The sequence below is a fragment of the Salvelinus alpinus genome, chromosome 28, assembly GCF_045679555.1.
Source record: "Salvelinus alpinus chromosome 28, SLU_Salpinus.1, whole genome shotgun sequence".
In the NCBI taxonomy this organism is placed as follows: domain Eukaryota; kingdom Metazoa; phylum Chordata; class Actinopteri; order Salmoniformes; family Salmonidae; genus Salvelinus; species Salvelinus alpinus.
In genome coordinates this window covers 16,950,996-16,973,805 of record NC_092113.1, presented here as the reverse complement: position 1 = coordinate 16,973,805, position 22,810 = coordinate 16,950,996, and the positions used below count along the sequence as shown (strand labels likewise).

Sequence of the window (22,810 nt, the reverse complement as noted above, 5' to 3'; positions counted from 1 at the left end):
CCAGAGCATGGAGGCGCTACCAGGAGACAGGCCAGTACATCAGGAGACGTGGAGGAGGCCGTAGGAGGGCAATAACCCAGCAGCAGGACCGCTACCTCCGCCTTTGTGCAAGGAGGAGCACTGCCAGAGCCCTGCAAAATGACCTCCAGCAGGCCACAAATGTGCATGTGTCTGCTCAAACGGTCAGAAACAGACTCCATGAGGGCCCGACGTCCACTGGTGGGGGTTGTGCTTACAGCCCAACACCGTGCAGGACGTTTGGCATTTGCCAGAGAACACCAAGATTGGCAAATTCGCCACTGGCGGCCTGTGCTCTTCACAGATGAAAGCAGGTTCACACTGAGCACATGAGCACATGTGACAGACATGACAGAGTCTGGAGACGCCGTGGAGAACGTTCTGCTGCCTGCAACATCCTCCAGCATGACCGGTTTGGCGGTGGGTCAGTCATGGTGTGGGGTGGCATTTCTTTGTGGGGCCGCACAGCCCTCCATGTGCTCGCCAGAGGTAGCCTGACTGCCATTAGGTACCGAGATGAGATCCTCAGACCCCTTGTGAGACCATATGCTGACACATGCACATTTGTGGCCTGCTGGAGGTCATTTGTGGCTTTTACTGTGTTTCAACACGCATGTTTTTGTTTTCTAGTTGTAACGAAGGCAATCCACAAATATAATAGATTTAAAATGAGAATCTTATATTTTTTAAATATTTTTTTCATAGTAGCCTACAGTAACAAACTAATGGAAATGTTAAGTTCTTTAAAATATTAAAATGTCGTATTCTGTTACCTAACACCTTAAATACAACCACATAACATTGGCACAAAGGGGGGGCAGAATGAGGTCAGGCTTTCTAGTTAAATTAATTTAGTAGACCTTTGACTATTGGTTCTCCTCAAGGCCTGGCTATTCTACTGTTGAATATGCATACGGCCATTTTGACCGTCATGGCGCTTTGAGGATGAAATGCTCAGTAAGTTTTTGTCTTTTATGATATTTGTCTGAAAGTACTGCTAGAGTGTAAAATACACATACCGTATTCAGGAAAATGTATTGAAATGAATTAACTGAAAACGGCCAGATTGACCGTTTTGGTGGTTCTAGTGACAGTGGACGAATTGAATGCATTATTATTTAAGTATTGAAAAAATGTGGGCTACAGAGAGAAACAAAATAGTGGAATTTGAACTCATTTGGCATAAAGTATTACAAGCACTGGAGATATCCAAAAGATGAGCATTGGTAAGGGATATTATTGTGGGAAGGACAGGATGGGTATGAATACGGTGGGAGCATGTGGTTCTGAGCAAATGTCTTTAATGTTTGTTTAATGAAATTTATGTACACTACCGTTCAAAAGTTTGGGGTCACTTAGAAATGTCCTTGTTTTAGAAAGTAAAGCACATTTTTTGTCCATTAAAATAACATCAAATTGATCAGAAATACAGTGTAGACATTGTTAATGTTGTAAATGACTATTGTAGCTGGAAATAGCTGATTTTGAATGGAATATCTACATAGGCGTATTATCAGCAACCATCACTCCTGTGTTCCAATGTCACGTTGTGTTAGCTAATCCAAGTTTATCATTTTAAAAAATGGATCATTAGAAAACTCTTTTGCAATTATGTTAGCACAGCTGAAAACTGTTGTTCTGATTAAAGAAGCAATAAAACTGGCCTTCTTTAGACTAGTTGAGTATCTGGAGCATCAGCATTTGTGGGTTCGATTACAGGCTCAAAATGGCCAGAAACAAAGAACTTTCTTCTGAAACTCACCAGTCTATTCTTGTTCTAAGAAATTAAGGCTATTCCATGTGAGAAATTGCCAAGAAACTGAAGATCTCATACAGAGCTGTGTAATACTCCCTTCACAGAACAGCGCAAAGTGGCTCTAACCCGAATCGAAAGAGGAGTGGATGGCCCTGGTGCACAACTGAGCAAGAGGACAAGTACATTAGTGTCTAGTTTGAGAAACAGACACCTCACAAGTCCTCAACTGGCAGCTTCATTAAATAGTACCCGCAAAACACCAGTCTCAACGTCAACAGTGAAGAGGCGACTCTGGGATGCTGGCCTTCTAGGCAGAGTTCCTCTGTCCAGTGTCTGTGTTCTTTTGCACATCTTAATATTTTATTTTTATTGGCCAGTCTGAGATATGGCTTTTTCTTTGCAACTCTGCCTAGAAGGCCAGCATAACTTTTGAACTTTTGAAGGGTAGTGTACGTCTGAGTTGGTATTTTTTCTTTATGTTGAAGGTTGGGCATTAAGTCCCAGATTAGTGGATCTAAGATTGTGGAATGTTATCTATTGTCTTTGTATATGTAAATTTGTGTATTGTAATGTAATGTAATGTGCCTTTTAATTACTAACACCATTAACTTTTTTCAAAGTTCTGGTGGTTTCTTCAGATGCAGACATTCTTTTTTAGTCAGATGGGTATAGAAAGATCCGTCTTGCCGGATTATAGCACCAAGATCTCTCGGTGACTGAGAAGTTCTTCTCTATCCCTGTGATCTTGTCATCGTGGGCAAAAATGTAGTCAATGTATAACTCCACCTTTCAAAAATCTTAAGAGATAATTACTGTCGTTGAAGTTGACATTACCTTTTAGACTTATTTCTGAGTCAATCGTTTGACACCGTTTGTCCTTTTTACATCCACCATATTGGAAACCAAGATGCTGTGGTACACAGACTTGGTAATGTGTGTATTTGTTGAAGGAGGTTTTGTAGGTCTAATTGGTGATGGCGAAGGTCTCATAGGTAGATGTCCACTGCCATTCTGGCTTTGTCTCCTCCACACTGCTTCAGTCGAGGCTCGTGGATTAGTATCTGGGAGTGGAAGGCGGCCCCGTTGACCCAGTGCTTGAGGGAGCGGGAGGTCATCTGATCGTCCATCAGGTCCCTTGCCTTTGAGGCCTTCTCCTCTGCAAACACCCGGCGCAGCATATCAGCCGTGTCCACTGGGGCTTCTTTGGCAGAGTGGAGGACCAGCTCCAACATCATGGAGATGACCAGATGACCAGCCCCCCATAGCAGAGCCAGTGTTCTTCACGTAGGCTGGGCCTTGGGTGCCCGCATACTCCAGCAGACTGGAGGAGTTGCTCTGCTGTGGAGTCCAGCCCGGTGTACAGCAAGAAGAAGCTATCGATGCCCATCAAGCCAGGCCTCATTGAAGAGTTTAGACATCACCACAGCCTCTTCTGCCCCTGGAAGAACAATTTGCTGTCCCATACTCTGAGAACCACTTCATTGGGTGTTTGTCTTCTCAGATCTCAGAATGTGTCATCTAAAATCCCTTTCTGAGCGCTTGTGTGTTACTTATCAAATGAAATGTTCCTCCAGAAGAGTAAACTTTAAAGGACGAAGGTCCTTATGGGGTGAGACACGAGAGTAGCCAATGGGGATGCAGAAGGCCACAAACACATATATATATTTATTTTTTCAACAAAATTAAAGCCCATCCCTTTCTCATTTTATATATATTTGTTATGTTAAGTCGGAGAGAGCCTTGACATGCTGCACCAGGAAACAAACTCCAGTCTGCAGTGGGGGCAACGTGTGGTCTGGAATTGGCGTCAGCCGGTGTATTAGCATCTCCCCTCCTTTCAGGGTTATCCAGAAATGATAAAAGACAAATATTAAAAGACAGGCTTACAGTAGAACCAAGCAGATTTTCTGACTGGACAGTGGGGTTAATAAAAAGCATGAGCTGGCACACACCCAGAGAAAATGATTTAGTGTAGAGGTGCTGACTAACGATGAATAAACTGTAAGCTAAAAAAACTAAGAGTGGCATACTCCATATGTATAACCTCCCAGTAATTTCTTGGGTAAAAAAACCACCAACGTTTCTGCATGACTTTGCCTTCAGGGTAATGTCATGAATGCTTGAACCAGGTTATGTCGACAAACAGTGCAATTAGTGCAACCAATGACAATTGTGGGGTTAATGGACGGTGGGGGTAAAAAAATTAATCTTCAATATGACAACACAAGTGAAAGTGAGGACAGAAGACAGAACGAAGTGACTGTGTTACCTTGAGCGGGTCACACATCTTTGTCTTTGAAGCTGCCATGACCATTTATCCTCTGACAGGACGGGAGTAAGGTGATGTCTCTCTCTCCCTGGCTCTGTACTTGGTATATGTCATGAGGAATCCACTTTGCTGCGTAACCTATAATTCTTATCGCACGTATAGTGTATTGCAGTCGAGCTCTGCATTGGTGGTGTCTACCACTCACTGCTTAATATGTAATGTTTGTCAGATTATTTTATGCAGGTTGTAGCAGGGAGGCAGTCATTGGTATATTGATTACTTCCATACTGAATATGTATTGCTGTAGTTTATGTGTATCTGGACCAAATCAAGCAGCTATGAAATGGATGTCCATCCCTTGGGGATCATGAATGTGAGGAAGGAGTTCCTAAAAGACATGGACTTAGATTAAACCTTAGTTTTAGGAAACATTATAGTTGACTGAATTATTAAATCATAACCTTGACATTGAGATGATGCCTGACGTTACCCAGGAATACCCCTTTTTGGAGAGAGGACTAGAGACGTGATAGCATGGCTCTCTTACACCTACAGTTGAAGTCGGAAGTTTACATACACTTAGGTTGGAGTCATTAAAACTCGTTTTCAACCACTCCACAAATTTCTTGTTAACAAACTATAGTTTTGGCAAGTCGGTTAGGACATCTACTTTGTGCATGACACAAGTATTTTTCCCAACAATTGTTTACAGACAGATTATTTCACTTATAATTCACTGTATCACTATTCCAGTGGGTCAGAAGTTCACATACACTAAGTTGTCTGTGCCTTTAAATAGCTTGGAAAATACCCCAAAATTATGTCATGGCTTTAGAAGCTTCTGATAGGCTATATGACATCATTTGAGTCAATTGGAGGTGTGCCTGCGGAAGTATTTCAAGGCCTACCTTCAAACTCAGTGCCTCTTTGCTTGACATCATGGGAAAATCTAAATAAATCAGCCAAGACCTCAGAAAAAAATTGTAGACCTCCACATGTCTGGTATATCATTGGGAGCAATTTCCAAATGCCTGAAGGTACCACGTTCATCTGAACAAACAATAGTACGCAAGTATAAACACCATGGGACCATGCAGCCATCATACCGCTCAGGAATGAGATGCATTCTGTCTCCTAGAGATGAGCGTACTTTGGTGTGAAAAGTGCAAATCAATCCCGGAACAACAGCAAAGGACCTTGTGAAGATGCTGGAGGAAACAGGTACAAACGTATCTATATCCACAGTAAAAACGAGTCCTATATCGACATAACATGAAAGGCCGCTCAGCAAGGAAGAAGCCACTGCTCCAAAACCGCCATTAAAAAAGCCAGGCTACGGTTTGCAACTGAACACGGGGACAAAGATCGTACCTTTTGGAGAAATGTCCTCTGGTCTGATGAAACAAAAATAGAACTGTTTGGCCATAATGACTATCGTTATGATTTGAGGAAAAAGGGGGATGCTTGCAAGCCGAAGAACACCATCCCAACTGTGAAGCATGGGGGTGGCAGCATCATGTAGGGGTGCTTTGCTGCAGGAGGGACTGGTGCGAGTCACAAAATAGATGGCATCACGAGGATGACTTTTAGTGTTATCTAAAACTTAGTAAATGTTCACTCCCCAAAGTTGATTTATTGTGGAATGGTTTGACTAGTCTTATCTCCTCCACTCCCCTGCAGAGTTCTGTCTCAGTCACACATTCTCAGAGGGGCCTTTTTATAAGAAAGAGAAAGAGAGAACTATAAAACAATTATAGAATACTAAACCTCTACAATTATTATATATTGTTAATCTGTAGTCTAGGACCCTATACATGTAAGGAGGGAGTGGTCTTATAACCCCTTCCCTTCTATTAATATAACATAAGCATAATCAATTATTCTAATACATCAAACATTTGTACAGCCCTTATTAATGACCCCTAGGTGAACCCGACAAAGCAACATCTCAAGACATCAGTCAGGAAGTTAAAGCTTGGTCGCAAATGGATCTTCCAAATGGACAATGACCCCAAGCATACTTCCAAAGTTGTTGCAAAATGGCTTAAGGACAACAAAGTCAAGGTATTGGAGTGGCCATCACAAAGCCCTGACCTCAATCCTATAGAAAATTTGTGGGCAGAACTGGAAAAGCGTGTGTAAGCAAGGAGGCCTACAAACCTGACTCAGTTACAACTGCTCTGTCAGGAGGAATGGGCCAAAATTCACCCAACTTATTGTGGGAAGTTTGTGGAAGGCTACCTGAAATGTTTGACCCAAGTTAAACAATTTAAAGGCAATACTAATTGAGTGTATGTAAACTTCTGACCCACTGGGAATGTAATGAAAGAAATAAAAGCTGAAATAAATCACCCTCTACTATTATTCTGACATTTCACATTCTTAAAATAAATTGGTGATCCTAACTGACTTAAGACAGGGAATGTTTACTAGGATGAAATGTCAGGAGTTGTGAAAAACTGAGTTTAAATGTATTTGGCTAAGGTGTATGTAAACTTCCGACTTCAACTGTATACGGCTGATGTGTTAGCTACGTACAGACTGGTGGATCCTCTTAGCTTGGTATCAGTGTTGTGAGAAACTGATCTGTGGTGCAAACAATTGCCTAAGCTTGGCCATTTAAACATTCTTAGTAGTGTTGTTGTATGTGCCCTATCTTGACATTCCCCCAAACTTGTAATATTAGAAGTTATCGGTGTGTTTGTGTGTGCCCCTGTCAGCCCCATTCATATACACTAGGGTTCCAGAAGCTAGCAACTGTATCAGAGGTAAGAAACACACTGGTACATTACTGCCATGTTCTCGTGTGTCCCGTTGCATCACATCAAATGTTTCCACACAGTGGGTACGACTCGTAAGTTATAGATGTAACCTTAATTGTGCATGGCAACCAACCAACCGACCAGGGCATAATCTTGGCAGACTGAGAGGCATAGCCTAGCTACTACTTAGTAACACAAAATCATATTTCTTTGTGAAGTTGATTGTACTCTAATATACTTATCCAGTTACACACACACACACACTACTCAATTACCAGCAGCTTTTGATTGATGTTGAGTTTCTGTCCCAGACGCTTCTGGAATATCAGGTCACTTAGCTAGTTCTTTCCTATCAAGTCATTCAGGTCAGGTCACAACAAACTGACAACCTGAGCATGTTGGAAGTTGGTTTGTCTGGCAGGTTGTGTCATTGATGTGCATTAATGAAAGTTAATACATATAATTGTTAAACTTTCATATCTGTACTGTTTATCCCATTGGGAACATTACATTATTTAGTCCAATGCATCCATATAGAAGTATTTTGACCAACAACAAAAAAGGTACAATGTCTGCTATAACATTAGAACACTTTTCTCAACTTTAAAGGGGGTGATGTTACTTTTTCATCTGGCAATGACATAACCTTGTTCTATTTTAAACCTGGGAATCCGTAAAGTCACTATGGCATTTCCCTGGCCAGCAAAGAGACAGGGTTTGGAGATGGAATCTTGAGTTACAGAGTTAAAAAAATGTGGCAGTTTTCCTTTTCCTCTTCACGGCTGTCTATAAATAGCTTTTCTAAGCTTTGCAGAAGCAAACTATCCTAACAACATGGGCCACCAAGACGGGAGCACTGTCTGTCTCCCTGTCTCTGCCTGCAATCTATCCATTCTCACCGGACCATATATTATTTTTTCTTACTTCATAATCTCTCCTTGCTAGTCGAAATCCCTCAACTCGAACAAGGCCTTCTCAAGGCTATTGTAAAAACTTTCAGAATTACTTGATCGTCCTTTTTTTTATGATGAAAATAATAATAAAAAACCTCCCTCCCCTGATGTCTGTGAGGAGGACTGCATGTTCATTCTGGTGCATCAGTGCTCAGTCCTGCGTCTTTCAGAAGAACTCTCCCAGATCAGCCTGATTTTAAACAGTGTTCTTTTTTATTTATTAATGTAATTTTGTCCTTGAAACATTTAATTTAAACAATGTAGAATTCCTATGGAGGACTGCTTCTTCTGAGAAGTGCCGATATGTCCAACCGGTGGCCTTAAAGCCTCTCATTGGGCAATACACAGCATCAGCAATCCAGGGTTTAATGGCTATCACTATCAAATCAAATCAAAGTTGATTTGTCACGTGCGCCGAATACAACAGGTGTAGACCTTACAGTGAAATGCTTACTTACCAATAGTGCGGGGGAAAAAAGGTATGTGTGTGTGTGTAGGTAAGTAAAGAAATAAAACATCATTTGAAAATAAGAGTAGCAAGGCTATATACAGACACCGGTTAGTCAGGCTTATTGAGGTAGTATGTACATGTAGATATGGTTAAAGTGACTATGCATATATGATGAACAGAGAGTAGCAGTAGCGTAAAAGGAGGGGTTGGCGGGAGGTGGGACACAATGCAGATAGCCCAGTTAGCCAATGTGCGGGAACACTGGTTGGTCGGGCCAATTGAGGTAGTATGTACATGGATGTATGGTTAAAGTGACTATGCATATAAGATAAACAGAGAGTAGCAGCAGCGTAAAAGAGGGGTTGGGGGGGGCACACAATGTAAATTGTCCGGATAAACATTGGTTACCTGTTCAGAAGTCTTATGGCTTGGGGGTAAAAACTGTTGAGAAGCCTTTTTGTCCTAGACTTGGCACTCCGGTACCGCTTGCCATGCGGTAGTAGAGAGAACAGTCTATGACTGGGGTGGCTGTGGTCTTTGACAATTTTTAGGGCCTTCCTCTGACACCGCCTGGAGTAGAGGTCCTGGGTGGCAGGCAGCTTTGCCCCAGTGATGTATTGGGCCGTACGCGCTACCCTCTGAAGTGCCTTGCGGTCAGAGGCCGAGCAATTGCCGTACCAGACAGTGATGCAACCGGTCAGGATGCTCTCGATGTTGCAGCTGTAGAACCTTTTGAGGATCTCAGGACCCATGCCAAATCTTTTTAGTTTCCTGAGGGGGAATAGGCTTTGTCGTGCCCTCTTCACGACTGTCTTGGTGTGTTTGCACTAGTAATATACACTGAGTGTACAAAACTTTAGGAACACCTTGCTAATATTTAGTTCCACCCTTGTACCCACCACCCCCACCCCACCCTCCCTTGCCCTCAGAACAGGCTCAATTCGTCGGGGCATGAACTCTACAAGGTGTCAAGTGTTCCACATGGATACTGGCCCATCTTGACTCCAATGCTTCCCACAGTTCTGTCAAGTTGGCTGGATGTCCTTTGGGTGGTGGACCATTCTTGATACACACAGGAAAAACCTAGCAGCCTTGCAGTTCTTGACACACTCAAACCGGTGGGCCTGGCACCTACTACCATACACTTAAACTTTTTGTCTTGCCCATTCACCCTCTGAATGGCACATACACAATCCATGTCTCAAGGCTTAAAAATCCTTCTTTACCCTGTCTCCTCCCCTTCATCTACACTGATTGAAGTGGATTTAACAAGTGAACTCAATAAGGGATCATAGCTTTCACCTGGTCAGTCTGTCATGAAATGAGCAGTTGTTGCTAATGTTTTGTACACTCTGTATAATGACATTTGCAGTAGGCCCTTCTATACCATGTTGAATGGAATCCTCTTTCAGTTCTTTGATTTTATTTCATGTTCCTCTCCCATCATCCCTGTAGACCTCACAGCTTCCTTCAACACCAGCCAGGGAGGGGACACCATCTTTTACAACCAACAGACGATCATCTCCTGCCCTTCAATGTGAGATGTTTTGAAAAGCACTGTAACTAACATTTTGCAAAGGTTGTATTGATTCTCTTGTTCTAAGTGTCTGTGTAATGGAATCTGCCTGGGCTTTTTTTTGCCTCCAGAGTGGGTGTGCAGTGTGTCATTGTGGCAGTGCACGCACAGGGCCATGCAGTGTGGGAGGCTGTCCGAGAGTTTGTGGGAGTCTCCTAATTGAGAAGAAAAGAGCTTCAGGTTTAAATCTTGAAGAAACCATTTATCGGGGGAAAACAGGAGTCAAATTATCCTTTGCCAAATATCTCTTTGCTGTTTTATCCATCCAGTAATTGCCTTGATATAATAAAAAATGCCCTCCCTGGAGTTTTATCCGTTGCTTTATCAATTCCAATAGATATGAAGGAGGTTTTCCCCCTACTTTGTACAGTAAGCCCATGGAATAATCAGGAGTATTAAAAAAAATGTAAGACTTAAAATAGCTCATGTCTTAAAGGTCATGGTTGAGAACTATATAGGTAGGACATGTCTTTTTCATGCTGCACAAACCAAAAACATGTGTAAACATAGCAGAGGGAAGATGATTTGAGTGGTGGGTAAAAAAATAACCTTTATAATAAGGCATTGCATGCCTCTATCATCGCATTTATGTAGTTGCATACAGTTGAGCATAGGTGTTTTATAAATGCATTTCCTGCTATTCTATGTCATTAACATGACTGGAGACATTAGCAGAATCTTTTTTAACACCACTCAAATTACCGAAATGAGTGGGTACTCTGACACTGTCAAACAATAAAAACAACCAGGCCAATGAAAAGAGGGTAGACTCACATATTGTACAATATTAGGAGGAAATATACTGTATCAGAGGAGGAAGGGGAGGACCATCCTCCCCAGTGAATTTCATTTAACATTAAAGTTATCTTTTCTAGGTAAAACTATACAAAACATATTTACATGTCACAAAATAATTTATTAAAACACTGTTTTGCAATGAAGGCCTACAGTAGCTTCAGCAGCACTCTGTAGGGTAGCACCTTGGTGTAGCCGGAGGACCGCATCTGTCCTCCTCTGGGTACATTGACCTAGGAGGCTTAGGTTCTCACCCCCTTCCATAGGTTGTCATAAATTCTCTATAAGTCTATCAAAGCTTTTGCAGCATGAACTGACATGTTGTCCACCCAATCAAAGGATCAGAGAATGAATCTAGTACTGAAAGCATAAGCTACAGCTAGCTAACATGGCAGTGTATACAATGTGGTGGGTAGTTAACTTAAAGAGAAAGACAATAGTTGAACAGTTTTGAACAAATGAATGTCTTCCAAAATTAAGGAAGAGGGAGAGAGAGAGAGATTTTGTGCTATATTTTTTTCACTTTCACTTGCTTAGCTAGCATCGAATGCTGCTAGCATCGAATGCTGCTAGCGAGTTTAGCCTACTCAAACACCTGGCTCAAACAGAGATGAATGCTAGCTGGCTATTGCTATCCAACACTAGAACTCTTCCAAGTCAAGGTAAGCTTTTGTTTTTATTAATGTATTTCCACTGGGGCCCGCCGCTGCAACTGCCAAACTGCTTGCTGCTGACTGTACACACTGTACTGCATGATTGTAGCGGGTTTACTAACGCGTTAGTTCTAGAAGCTATGTTGACTATAACGTTAGATAATATGGTGACAACGATGTAGGCTGTGTGTAGCGGTTAGCGATCATGATATGAAGGTTTGGCTTGGAATGTTTTTTCTCCTGGTCACAGACAGCTGATGCGTTGTGCCATGAAGTTTACAAGCGAAGGGAAAAGGTGAGAGATAGATGCGAGAAGGAATTATATATACATACAACGAGCTGTTTGTATGTGGCTGCTATGAAAGTGAACTGTGTTTGCGTGTGATCAGGGGTGTATTCATTGCACTGATTCTGTTGAAAAACGTTCTTAAATGGAAGCAAACGGAACGAAACAGGGACAAACATACCTGAATTTGTCCAATATAAAGTCTTGTTTGCAACTGTTGGACTAATGATTACATACTAGATCAGCTTGATGCAGGCAAGAGTGTGCAAGACGATATTGAATGTGTCACTGTCTGTCACCTTGATTACTCAAAATTCTCTCAACCTGTACGCTGTAAACTTTCCTTCATAGGCTAGGTTGTAGCAACCTCATGATGGGTACAGGGAAGATTTGAGTATCAAATAGCCTAAACCTATTTGAGCATTTCCATTGAGCTGGGTGAACGGAAACGAGTGACAGTCATCCAATATGCTGTAATAGAAATAAGGCTATGCTCATCATTTATTTTTATTTATCATCCTCCCTCATCTTAAATGGCATCGACCTGTTTCCGATCATTACTCTGAACTGACCAAGGTATATACTGTATATTATAGGCTATCATAGGCTACAGTAAAGGCTACTAAATCAACTTTCCAGTGGCACTGACTCACCCAATGATAAAGATATCATGAATATGTGTAGGCTACTGACCAGTGAGGGCCAATGCGCTTGTGCCAATAGTCTTTCAAGATAGGCTACTTTGAAACAGTTAAGTTGGCTCAATATTGGGAGTTGTTGAGAAAGATTTTGGTAGCTTCTATAGACAGGTGTTTTTTTTTTTTTGCAGTAGGCATTTGCTTTCCAAACTATGCTTTTCCCACGATTGTATTTAGACATTTTCTAAAGGCCTGTTGTAGCTGATCTTCACTGACAGCCGCAACCATAGAAATACAAACCATAGAACGGACGTGCCCATTCAAGTCAGCCCTGGCAGCCATTGCACCCATGAGTTTACCAGTCAAATTGCCGACGTTAGAGTTTCCAATACCCTTCTATGGATTATATTTCTATGGCCACAACTCAACAAGCTATTTTATATTTTGCGTGGGTGCTGCCCAAATTGCGTCTCTCTGGTGTAGTATTTAGAATTGTATATAACCTTTATTTTGACAGGGAAGTCATACTGAGGCTAGGGTCTCTTTTACAGATGAGCCCTGCAGAAATACTTTAAACACATACAATATACAAGTTACCAAACATATTAAGAAAAACAGACCCAAAAACTAAAATCAGCTTTACCCAACTATATGAAGACCAAAGGGGCCTCCAGTTTTATCCAAGCCTGAGACCAGGTTTGGTCATTTGGAAGTCTAAATTGAATTAATGATGATGATACATAGGAGGTTTCTACATGAGTGCTTTGTAAATAAACACAAGAAAATGCTGCTCTCTCCTTACATACAAGAGGCCCAACCCACTGATACAGAACACAATGGTGAGTTCTAGAACCTTCCCCAGTAATAAACCTAAGGGCGCAATGGAAAACAACATCTAGTGGTTTAAGTGTAGATGCTGCTGCATGCACACTTTATCATCTACGTACATTTATTTTACTAAATCATTTAATTGATGTCTGTTTATTATATCATTTTGTCAAATTTATTGCAATTTATCAGAGGGTGCTGCAGCACCTCCAGCCCCCCTACGTCCCGCGCCTATGAGTGTAAAGCATTTTTCATATTTTGTTTAGCTCACGTCTGACCTGACCGAACAGCCCGTGCCAGTCCCCATGATTCATGTGATTAATTTGTGCCTAGAGTCAAGTAAAATAATTAACCCTCCTTTCCTTACCAAAATACAGAACTCCTTGGCCAGTGAGGAATATACAACATACACAGAACAGTCATATGCTAAATGGGACAATAAACTAGAGTTTAAATGGGACAATAAACTATAACCAAAATGTTACATCAAATGTTTTAGCTAGCTTAGATGTTTCCCCTTGTGTTCTTGACCTCTTAGGATCAAATAGCCCTTATTGTCAAATAAGAGGATGGATTTTCAAGATGTGTATGGATTTTTAAGATGAACCCAATTAGCAAGAACTATTGGTAATGACTGGTGTTTTTTATTCTCTAGGCACAGTTAATTATGTGGATAGTCAATTTCTCCGGGCCAACATTCCCTGTCTGTGTCCACTGATGGCTTTTCCAAACTGTCCATTTAATTAGTCGGCCATACTTGTAAACTGGGGCGATATGATGCACTGGAGACAGAATTATATTGGTAGGAACAGTCCATTAAATTGACCTTCAGGAGTCTATCTATAATAGGAGGGTCTCTTGCCAATAGTCAGGGTGATTGATATAAATCAGTTATAGAGGACAGGACGATTGAAAGGCGGATGTCATTCTCTGGTGGTTTAAGCACCAAAGGAGAGGTGTTTTACTCTGCCTTGTCATGATATCTTTATCTGGCAGTCGATCATAAGCTTCTCACCATTAGCTATGGTTTGAAGCTAACAGATCACGATAACCTATAACACCTGCCTGGCTACCTTTGTGGGCTTGGGCCTCCAGCATCACACACTGTTTGTTGAGATAATGGTTGGACTGACTGTGCACCTGTGTGACAATACAACAGGGCCATTTGGACTAAATGAACACCAGACCTGTCTGCTGTATCAGCCACTGGTTCCAACAGATTTGGTTCCATAGCCTCAGTGCCAGCCAGGTTCCTGTGCGCTGCTCAATATATTATCCATAGGCTACCTGATGTTTAAGGAACATTGTCATGCCACAGACAATCATGGTCATGAAAACGATACACAGCTAGCTTTGTCCCTGACTGACTGTAATATTGGTGCAATTTGATCTAATTGATTTCAATGAAGCATAATGGCACATGATCATATTGCCTTCTAGTAATGTCCTGACTACTCTACAATACTGTAGAACTACACAGAAAAGGAGAATGGTAACTAGGGTATGCTAACTTGAAGTGGATTGTCCTGTTTGAAACTTGCACAAATCTATTTATAGGTTTAAACAGAATGTTTTGTAAACAACTGTGGCATTTTGTAGACAGTTGTCACAAACAATCAAGTAATTAGCCCTAAAAGTATCTGCTGCATGATGTCATACAGTATGATCCAATTAAAGCAGGGCAATTGGTCTGAGTTCTAGAGCTCACAGATATAGGCGATTGATACATTAACTGAGTAGGTTTCCCCTTTACTCACTGGGGACCCTTATCTGTCTTGCATTTAGAGAGATAGAATAGTATACTTACTCTCCTGCACAACATAATCTACACCATGTATACAAAAGTATGTGGACATCCCTTCAAATTAGTGGATTCAGCTATTTCAGCCACACCTGTTGCTGAAAGGTGTATAAAATCGAGCACACAGTCATGCAATCTCCATAGACAAACATTGGCAGTAGAATGGCCTTACTGAAGAGCTCAGTGACTTTCAACGTGGCACCGTCATAGGATGCAACCTTTTCAACAAGTCAGTTCATCAAATTTCTGCCCTGCTAGAGCTGCCCCTGTCAACTGTAAGTGCTGTTATTGTGAAGTGGAAACTTCTAGGAGCCATAACGGCTCAGCTCCAAAGTAGTAGACCACACAAGCTCATAGAACAGGACCGCCGAGTGCTGAAGCGCGTAGAGCGTACACATCGTCTGTCCTTGGTTGCAGCACTCACTACTAAGTTCCAAACTGCCACTGGAAGCAACATCAGCACAATAACTGTTTGTTGAGAGCTTCATGAAATGGGTTTCCATGGCGGAGCAGCCGCGCACAAGCCTTAGATCACCATGCACAATGCCAAGTGTTGGCTGGAGTGGTGTGAAGCTCGCTGCCATTGGACTCTGGAGCAGTGGAAACATGTTCTCTGGAGTGATGAATCACGCTTCACCGTCTGGCAGTCCGACGGACAAATCTTGGTTTGGCAGATGCCAGGAGAACGCTACCTGCCCGACTGCATAGTGCCAACTGTAAAGTTTGGTGGAGGAAGAATACTGTTCCTACATCTAGTGGAAATCCTTCCCAGAAGAGTGGAGGCTGTTATAACAGCAAAGGGGGGACCAACTCCACATTCATTTTGGAATGAGATATTTGACGAGCTGGTGTCCACATACTTTTGGTCATGTAGTGTATAATATACATTATTATTATTGACAAATGAACTGGGGAAAACAATCTATTCAATTCAATACAGCTTTATGGTACTTCATTTGGTGATCTCTGAATTGAGTTTTAATCAAAGAAATGTAAGAAATTAAAACTGTTCTTAATATAAATAGGACAAAATGCCAGACGGATTACCAGGACGTGTACTCAGAGCATGCGCTGACCAACTGGCAAGTGTCTTCACTATCTCCCTGACCGAGTCTGTAATACCTACATGTTTCAAGCAGACCACCACAGTCCCTGTGCCCAAGAAAGCAAAGGTAACCTGCCTAAATGACTACTGCCCCGTAGCACTCCCGGAAACCCTAGACCTACTCCAACTCGCATACCGCCCCAAACAGATCCGCAGATGATGCAACCTCTATTGCACTCCACACTGCCCTTTCCCACCTGTACAAAAGGAACACCTATGTGAGAATGCTATTCATTGACTACAGCTCAGTGTTCAACACCATAGTGCCCTCAAAGCTCATCAATACACTAAGGACCCTGGGACTAAACACCTCCCTTTGCAACTGGATCCTGGACTTCCTGACGGGCCGCCCCCAGGTGGTAAGGGTAGGTAACAACACATCCGCCACGCTGATCCTCAACACTGGGGCCCCTCAGGGGTGCGTGCTCAGGCCCCTCCTGTACTCCTTGTTCACTCATGACTGCACGGCCAGGCACGACTCCAACACCATCATTAAATTTGCCGATGACACAACAGTTGTAGGCTTGATCACCGACAACGATGAGACAGCCTATAGGGAGGAGGTCAGAGACCTGGCAGTGTGGTGCCAGGACAACAACCTCTCCTTCAATGTGAGCAAGACAAAGGAGATGATCATGGACTACAGGAAAAGGAGGGCTGAACAGGCCTCCGTTAACATCGATGGGGCTGTGGTGGAGCGGGTCGAGAGTTTCAAGTTACTTGGTATCAACATCACCAACAAATTATTATGGTCCAAACGCACCAAGACAGTCGTGAAGAGGGTACGACAACACTTTTCCCCCTCAGGAGACTGAATAGATTTGGCATGGTTCCCCAGATCCTCATAAAGTTATACAGCTGCACCATCGAGAGCATCCTGACCGGTTGCATCACCGCCTGGTATGGCAACTGCTCGGCATCTGACCGTAAGGCGCTACAGAAGGTAGTGCGTACGGCCCAGTACATCACTGGGGCCAAGCTTCCTGCCATCCAGGACCTATATACTAGGCGGTGTCAGAGGAAGGCTCATAAAATTGTCAAAGACTCCAGTCAGCCAAGTCATAGACTGTTCTCTCTGCTACCGCACGGCAAGCGGTACCGGAGCACCAAGTCTAGGTCCAAAAGGCTGCTTAACAGCTTCTACCCCAAGCCATAAGACTGCTGAACAATTACTTGCTGTTTATTATCTATGAACAAATTACCTCGGTACCGGCAGCCCCTGTATATATCCTCGTTATAGTTATTTTATTGTGTTACTTTTAATTTTTTACTTTAATTTATTTAGTAAATATTTTCGTAACTCTATTTCTTTAACTGCATTGTTGGTTAAGTACTTGCAAGTAAGCATTTCACGGTAACACCTGTTGTATTCGGCGCATCTGACAAATAAAAATGTATTTGATTTAATAGGGCGTTGGGCCACCACGAGCCACCAGAACACCTTTGGTGTGCTTTGGCATAGATTCTACAAGTTTCTGGAACTCTATTGGAGGGGTGTGACACCATTCTTCTACGAGAAATCCCATAATTTGGTGTTTTGTTGATGGTGGTGGAAAATGCTGCCAAATAACGGGCAACTGGGCATTTTATACATGACCCTAAGCATGGGATGTTAATTGCTTAATTAACTTAGGAACCACACCTGTGTGGAAGCACCTGCTTTCAATATACTATGTATCCCTCATTTACTCAAGTGTTTCCTTTATTTTGGCAGTTACCTGTAGCTCTATTGGGACACATGATCTAGTTTCATTGATCATTAAAAATGAATGGGAAGGAGTGAAACTATTTATTTTTGTCAAGAGAAACAGCTTATGAGAGGACACCAATCATCAATACTAACAATGTGACCCAGGGGACAAAGAGATTGGCTTTAGAAGCAGGAGGTGAGGGAGAGTACAACCACAGATGACACTCACAGTCCAGCCTTTTTCACACACTGATCCCACTCCAGAGGACATAGAACAGCCTTGGATCCCCCATTGCCCTGCATTGATGTTCCACTCCAGAGCATAAAACTGACTCCAAAGAAATATAGTTAGAAATAAAAGAGAGTGCCCATTAACAGAAGGCAATCTATCTGGTAATAGAAATCATTACAGAGGCATCATGAATAAATAATGTGTCCTCTTTCCTTCTGCCCCTGTATCTCCACCAATCTTTTTACATTACTCTCTCTCACCCGTCCTCTATTAATGCCCCACACAGCATCTTTTCTCTTCCTCCTCTTCCACTTCCCTGAATTTACAAGAGAAGGGGGGGAAAGGGAGACCTAATTGAAATCTAATGGAGTCAATGAGGCAAGCTGGGGAGACGTGTAATCCTGGATGGCTGGAGGGAGGCAGGGAGATCCTTGAAGAAGAGCAGACTGGGTAAATGACGATTTGCACTCTGACTGAGAGCACCACAACTGTGTGAAGGACACACATTAAAAACCAAACACACACTTGTCACATGTCTTTATTGGTTTTGCTTTCCAAGGGTCCTTGCATCCCATTTCATTAAGAAGCTTACACATTGCAGTGGAGAGGCATTGTTATTTATTTAACCTTTATTTAACCAGGTTAGTCTCAGTGAGATAAAAATCTGTATTTCAAGAGACCTGGAATGGATAATTGATGGATAATACAGTATTTTCCCAGGCTTTTAAGATTACTGTTGCTGATTCCCACAACATTCCGTAAATCTCTGTTTCTCAAGTCATCACTGTGGCTGGGACAGTTAATCATATGTTATCATAATATCCGCTCCAAGTGATATTTCAGTAATTACATTATGATGAGATGTTAGAAGTTCATTCTGATTTGTAGTTTAGACTTAATACATTGAATGACAGATTGTAATGGGTAAATGAGTCTGTGTAATGTCTCTGTAATAGGTAGATTGAAATTGTTTTAGACATCTCTCAAGAGCATGTACAGTGCAGTACATATTTGTTGTATGTTGCCCATGTTGCTTTAGCAGGGATTGATATTGATTAATATTGTAAGATGGCGCCGGAGAAGAAGGAAGACGTTTTACGTGCCCCCAACCAATTGTGTTTATTTGTTTGTTTATTTGCGTTGTTTGTAACAAATTTTTGTACTTATTTTGTACATAATGTTGCCACTACCGTCTCTTATGACCGAAAATAACTTCTAGACATCAGGACTGCGATTACTCACCACGGACTAGCAGAATTATTTTTTTCCTTTCACGACTCTGACGAGCCCGGCACGAAGGATATACTGCTTCCTCAAGAACAGGCCCCGATCCCTGTGATCTGTGTGAAGAGGAGGCGGCAAAAGAGGGGCCGAAGGGCGGGTTGCCTTCTGAGAAATCATAGGCGATCGAATAAACCCCCACTTCCCTCCATTCTGCTAGCAAACGTGCAATCCTTGGAGAATAAAATTGACGAGTTAAGCGGAAGATTAAACTACCAACGGGACATTAAAAATTGTAACATCTTATGCTTCACGGAGTCGTGGCTGAACGACGACAATATCAACATACAGCTGGCTGGTTATACGATGTACCGGCAGGACAGAACAGCAGCGTCTGGTAAGATAAGGGGCGGCGGACTATGTATTTTTGTAAATAACAGCTGGTGCACGATATCTAAGGAAGTTTCGAGCTATTGCTCTCCTGAGGTAGAATATCTCATGATAAGCTGTAGACCACACTACCAACTGAGAGTTTTCATCTGTATTCTTCGTAGCTGTTTACATACCACCACAGTCAGAGGCTGGCACTAAGACAGCATTGAATGAGCTGTAAGCAAACAAGAAAATGCTCACCCAGAGGTGGCGCCCCTAATTGCCGGGGACTTTAATGTAGGGAAACTTTAATCCGTTTGACCAAATTTCTATCAGCATGTTAAATGTGCAACCAGAGGAAAAAGAACTCTAGACCACCTTTACTCCACACACGGAGATGCATACAAAGCTCTCCCTCGCCCTCCATTTGGCAAATCTGACCATAATTCTATCCTCCTGATTCTTGCTTACAAGCAAACATTAAAGCAGGAAGCACCAGTGATTACATCAATAAAAAAGTGGTCAGATGAAGCAGATGCTAAGCTACAGGACTGTTTTGCTAGCACAGACTGGAATATGTTCCGGGATTCCTCCGATGGCATTGAGGAGTACAACACATCAGTCTTTGGCTTAATAAGTGCATTGATGACGTCGTCCCCACAGTGACTGTACCCCAACCAGAAGCCATGGATTACAGGCAGCATCCACACTGAGCTAAGGGTTAGAGCTGCCGCTTTCAAAGAGCCGGACTCTAACCCGGAAGCTAATAAGAAATCCCGCTATTCCCTCCAACAAACCATCAAATAGGCAAAGCGTCAATACAGGACTAAAATTGAATCGTACTACACCGGCTCTGACGCTCGTCGGATGTGGCAGGGCTTGCAAACCATTACAGACTACAAAGGGAAGCACAGCCGAGAGCTGCCCAATGTCACAAGCCTACCAGACGAGCTAAACTACTTCTATGCTCGCTTCGAGGCAAATAACACTGAAACATGCATGAAAGCACCAGCTGTTCCGGAAAACTGTGTGGTCACGCTCTCCGCAGCTGATGTAAGTAAGACCTTTAAACAGGTCAACATTCACAAGGCCGCAGGGCCAGACAGATTACCAGGACGTGTACTGCGAGCATGCGCTGACCAACTGGCAAGTGTCTTCACTGACATTTTCAACCTCTCCCTGTCCGAGTCTGAAATACCAACATGTTTTAAGCAAACCACCATAGTGCCTGTGCCCAAGAACACTAAGGTAACCTGCCTAAATTACTATCGACCCGTAGCACTCACATCCGTAGCCATGAAGTGCTTTGAAAGGCAGGTCATGGCTCACATCAACACCATCATCCCAGAAACCCTAGACCCACTCCAATTACAGGTAAAAGAGGACCGAGCACGCCCCCTTCTCATCGACGGTGCTGCAGTGGAGCAGTTTGAGTGCTTCAAGTTCCTTGGTGTCCACATCACCAACAAACTAACATGGTACAAGCACACCAAGACATTCGTGAAGAGGGCACAACATAACCTATTCCCCCTCAGGAGACGGAAAAGATTTGTCATGGGTCCTCAGATCCTCAAAATGTTCTACAGCTGCACCATCGAGAGCATCCTGTCTGGTTGCATCACTGCCTGGTATGGCAACTGCTCGGCCTTCGACTGCAATGCACTGCAGAGGGTAGTGCGATCGGCCCAGTACATCACTGGGGCCAAGCTTCCTGCCATCCAGGACCTCTATACCAGGCGGTTTCAGAGGAAGGCCCTAAAAATTGTCACAGACTCCAGCAATCCTAGTCATAGACTGTTCTCTCTGCTACCGCATGGCAAGCGGTACCGGAGCGCCATGTCTAGGTCCAAGAGGCTTCTAAACAGCTTCTACCCCCAAGCCATAAGACTCCTGAAAATCTAGTCAAATCTAGTCAAATGGCTACCCAGACTATTTGCATTGCCCCAAAAACAGACTTACCTCCATCGCGACGTCCCCCAAAGGCCCTTCTGCTAGCTTGCTTGCCCCGGTCTGCTAACTGCTAGCTTGCTTGCCCTGGTCTGCTAACTGCTAGTTTGCTCGCCCCGGTCTGCTAACTGCTAGCTTGCTTGCCCCGGTCTGCTAACTGCTTGTTTGCCCCGGTCTGCTAACTGCTTGCTTGCTTACACGGTCTGCTAGCTTGCTAGCCCAGGTCTGCTAACTGCTAGCTTGTTTAGCCCCGGCCTACTAACTGCTAGCTTGTTTAGTCCCGGCCTACTAACTGCTAGCTTGTTAGCACCGGCCTGCTAACTGTCTAAATCGCCGTGTCCCCAGCCACCCCAAACACTCACTGGACCCATATGTTCACTTGGCTACGCATGCCTCTCTCTAATATCAATATGCCTCGTCCATTACTGTCCTGGTTAGTGATTACTGTCTTATTTCACTGTAGAGCCTCTAGCCCTGCTCAATATGCCTTAACCAACCATGTTGTTCCACCTCCTACATATGCGATGACATCACCTGATTTAAACGTCTCTAGAGACTATATCTCTTTCATTACTCAATGCCTAGGTTTACCTCCAATGTACTCACATCCTACATTACCTGTGTCTGTACACTATGCCTTGAATCTATGCTATCGTGCCCAGAAACCTGCTCCTTTTACTCTCTGTTCCGAACGTGCTACACGGCCAGTTTGTATAGCCTTTAGCCGTACCCTTATCCTACTTCTCCTCTGTTCCTCTGGTGATGTAGAGGTTAATCCAGGTCCTGCCGTGCCTACCTCCCCTCCCACTCCCCAGGTTCTCTCATTTGTTGACTTCTGTAACCTTAAAAGCCTTGGTTTCATGCACGTTAACATTAGAAGCCTACTCCCTAAGTTTGTTTTTACTCACTGCTCTAGCACACTCTGCCAACCTGGATGTCTTTGCCGTGTCTGAATCCTGGCTTAGGAAAACCACCAAAAACCCTGAGATCTCCATCGCTAACTATAACATTTTCCGCCAAGATAGAACTGCCAAAGGGGGCGGTGTTGCAATCTACTGCAAAGATAGCTTGCAGAGTTATGTATTACTATCCAAGTCTGTATCCAAACAATTCGAGCTTCTACTTCTAAAATTTCACCTTTCCAGAAACAAGTCTCTCATTGTTGCCGCTTGCTATAGACCACCCTCTGCCCCCAGCTGTGCCCTCGACACCATATGTGAATTGATTTCCCCCCATCTGTCTTCTGAGCTAGTGCTACTAGGTGACCTAAACTGGGACATGCTTAACACCGCGGCCATCCTACAATCTAAGCTTGATGCCCTCAATCTCACACAAATTATCAATGAACCTACCAGGTACAACCCCAAATACGTAAACACGGGCACCCTCATAAATATCATCCTAACTAACTCGCCCTCCAAATACACCTCTGCTGTTTTCAATCAAGATCTCAGCGA

At 43.0% G+C, this 22,810-nt stretch overlaps 1 protein-coding gene across 5 annotated transcripts in view; it reads left to right on the top strand.

Moving 5' to 3' along the window:
- LOC139557315 (GRIP1-associated protein 1-like) overlaps positions 1-9,873 on the top strand; it is a 65,786-nt gene extending 55,913 nt beyond the window's left edge. For 4 of the 5 annotated variants that reach the window (XM_071371951.1, XM_071371954.1, XM_071371950.1 and 1 more), the window contains one exon: positions 9,665-9,775. In XM_071371951.1, the coding sequence (XP_071228052.1) occupies positions 9,665-9,760 (96 nt within the window). In that variant the 3' untranslated portion in view covers positions 9,761-9,775. Of the gene's footprint in view, positions 1-9,664; positions 9,776-9,856 lie in introns of those variants that run through there. The other variant, XM_071371952.1, reaches the window with a different exon arrangement.
- Positions 9,874-22,810: the final 12,937 nt, after the last annotated feature.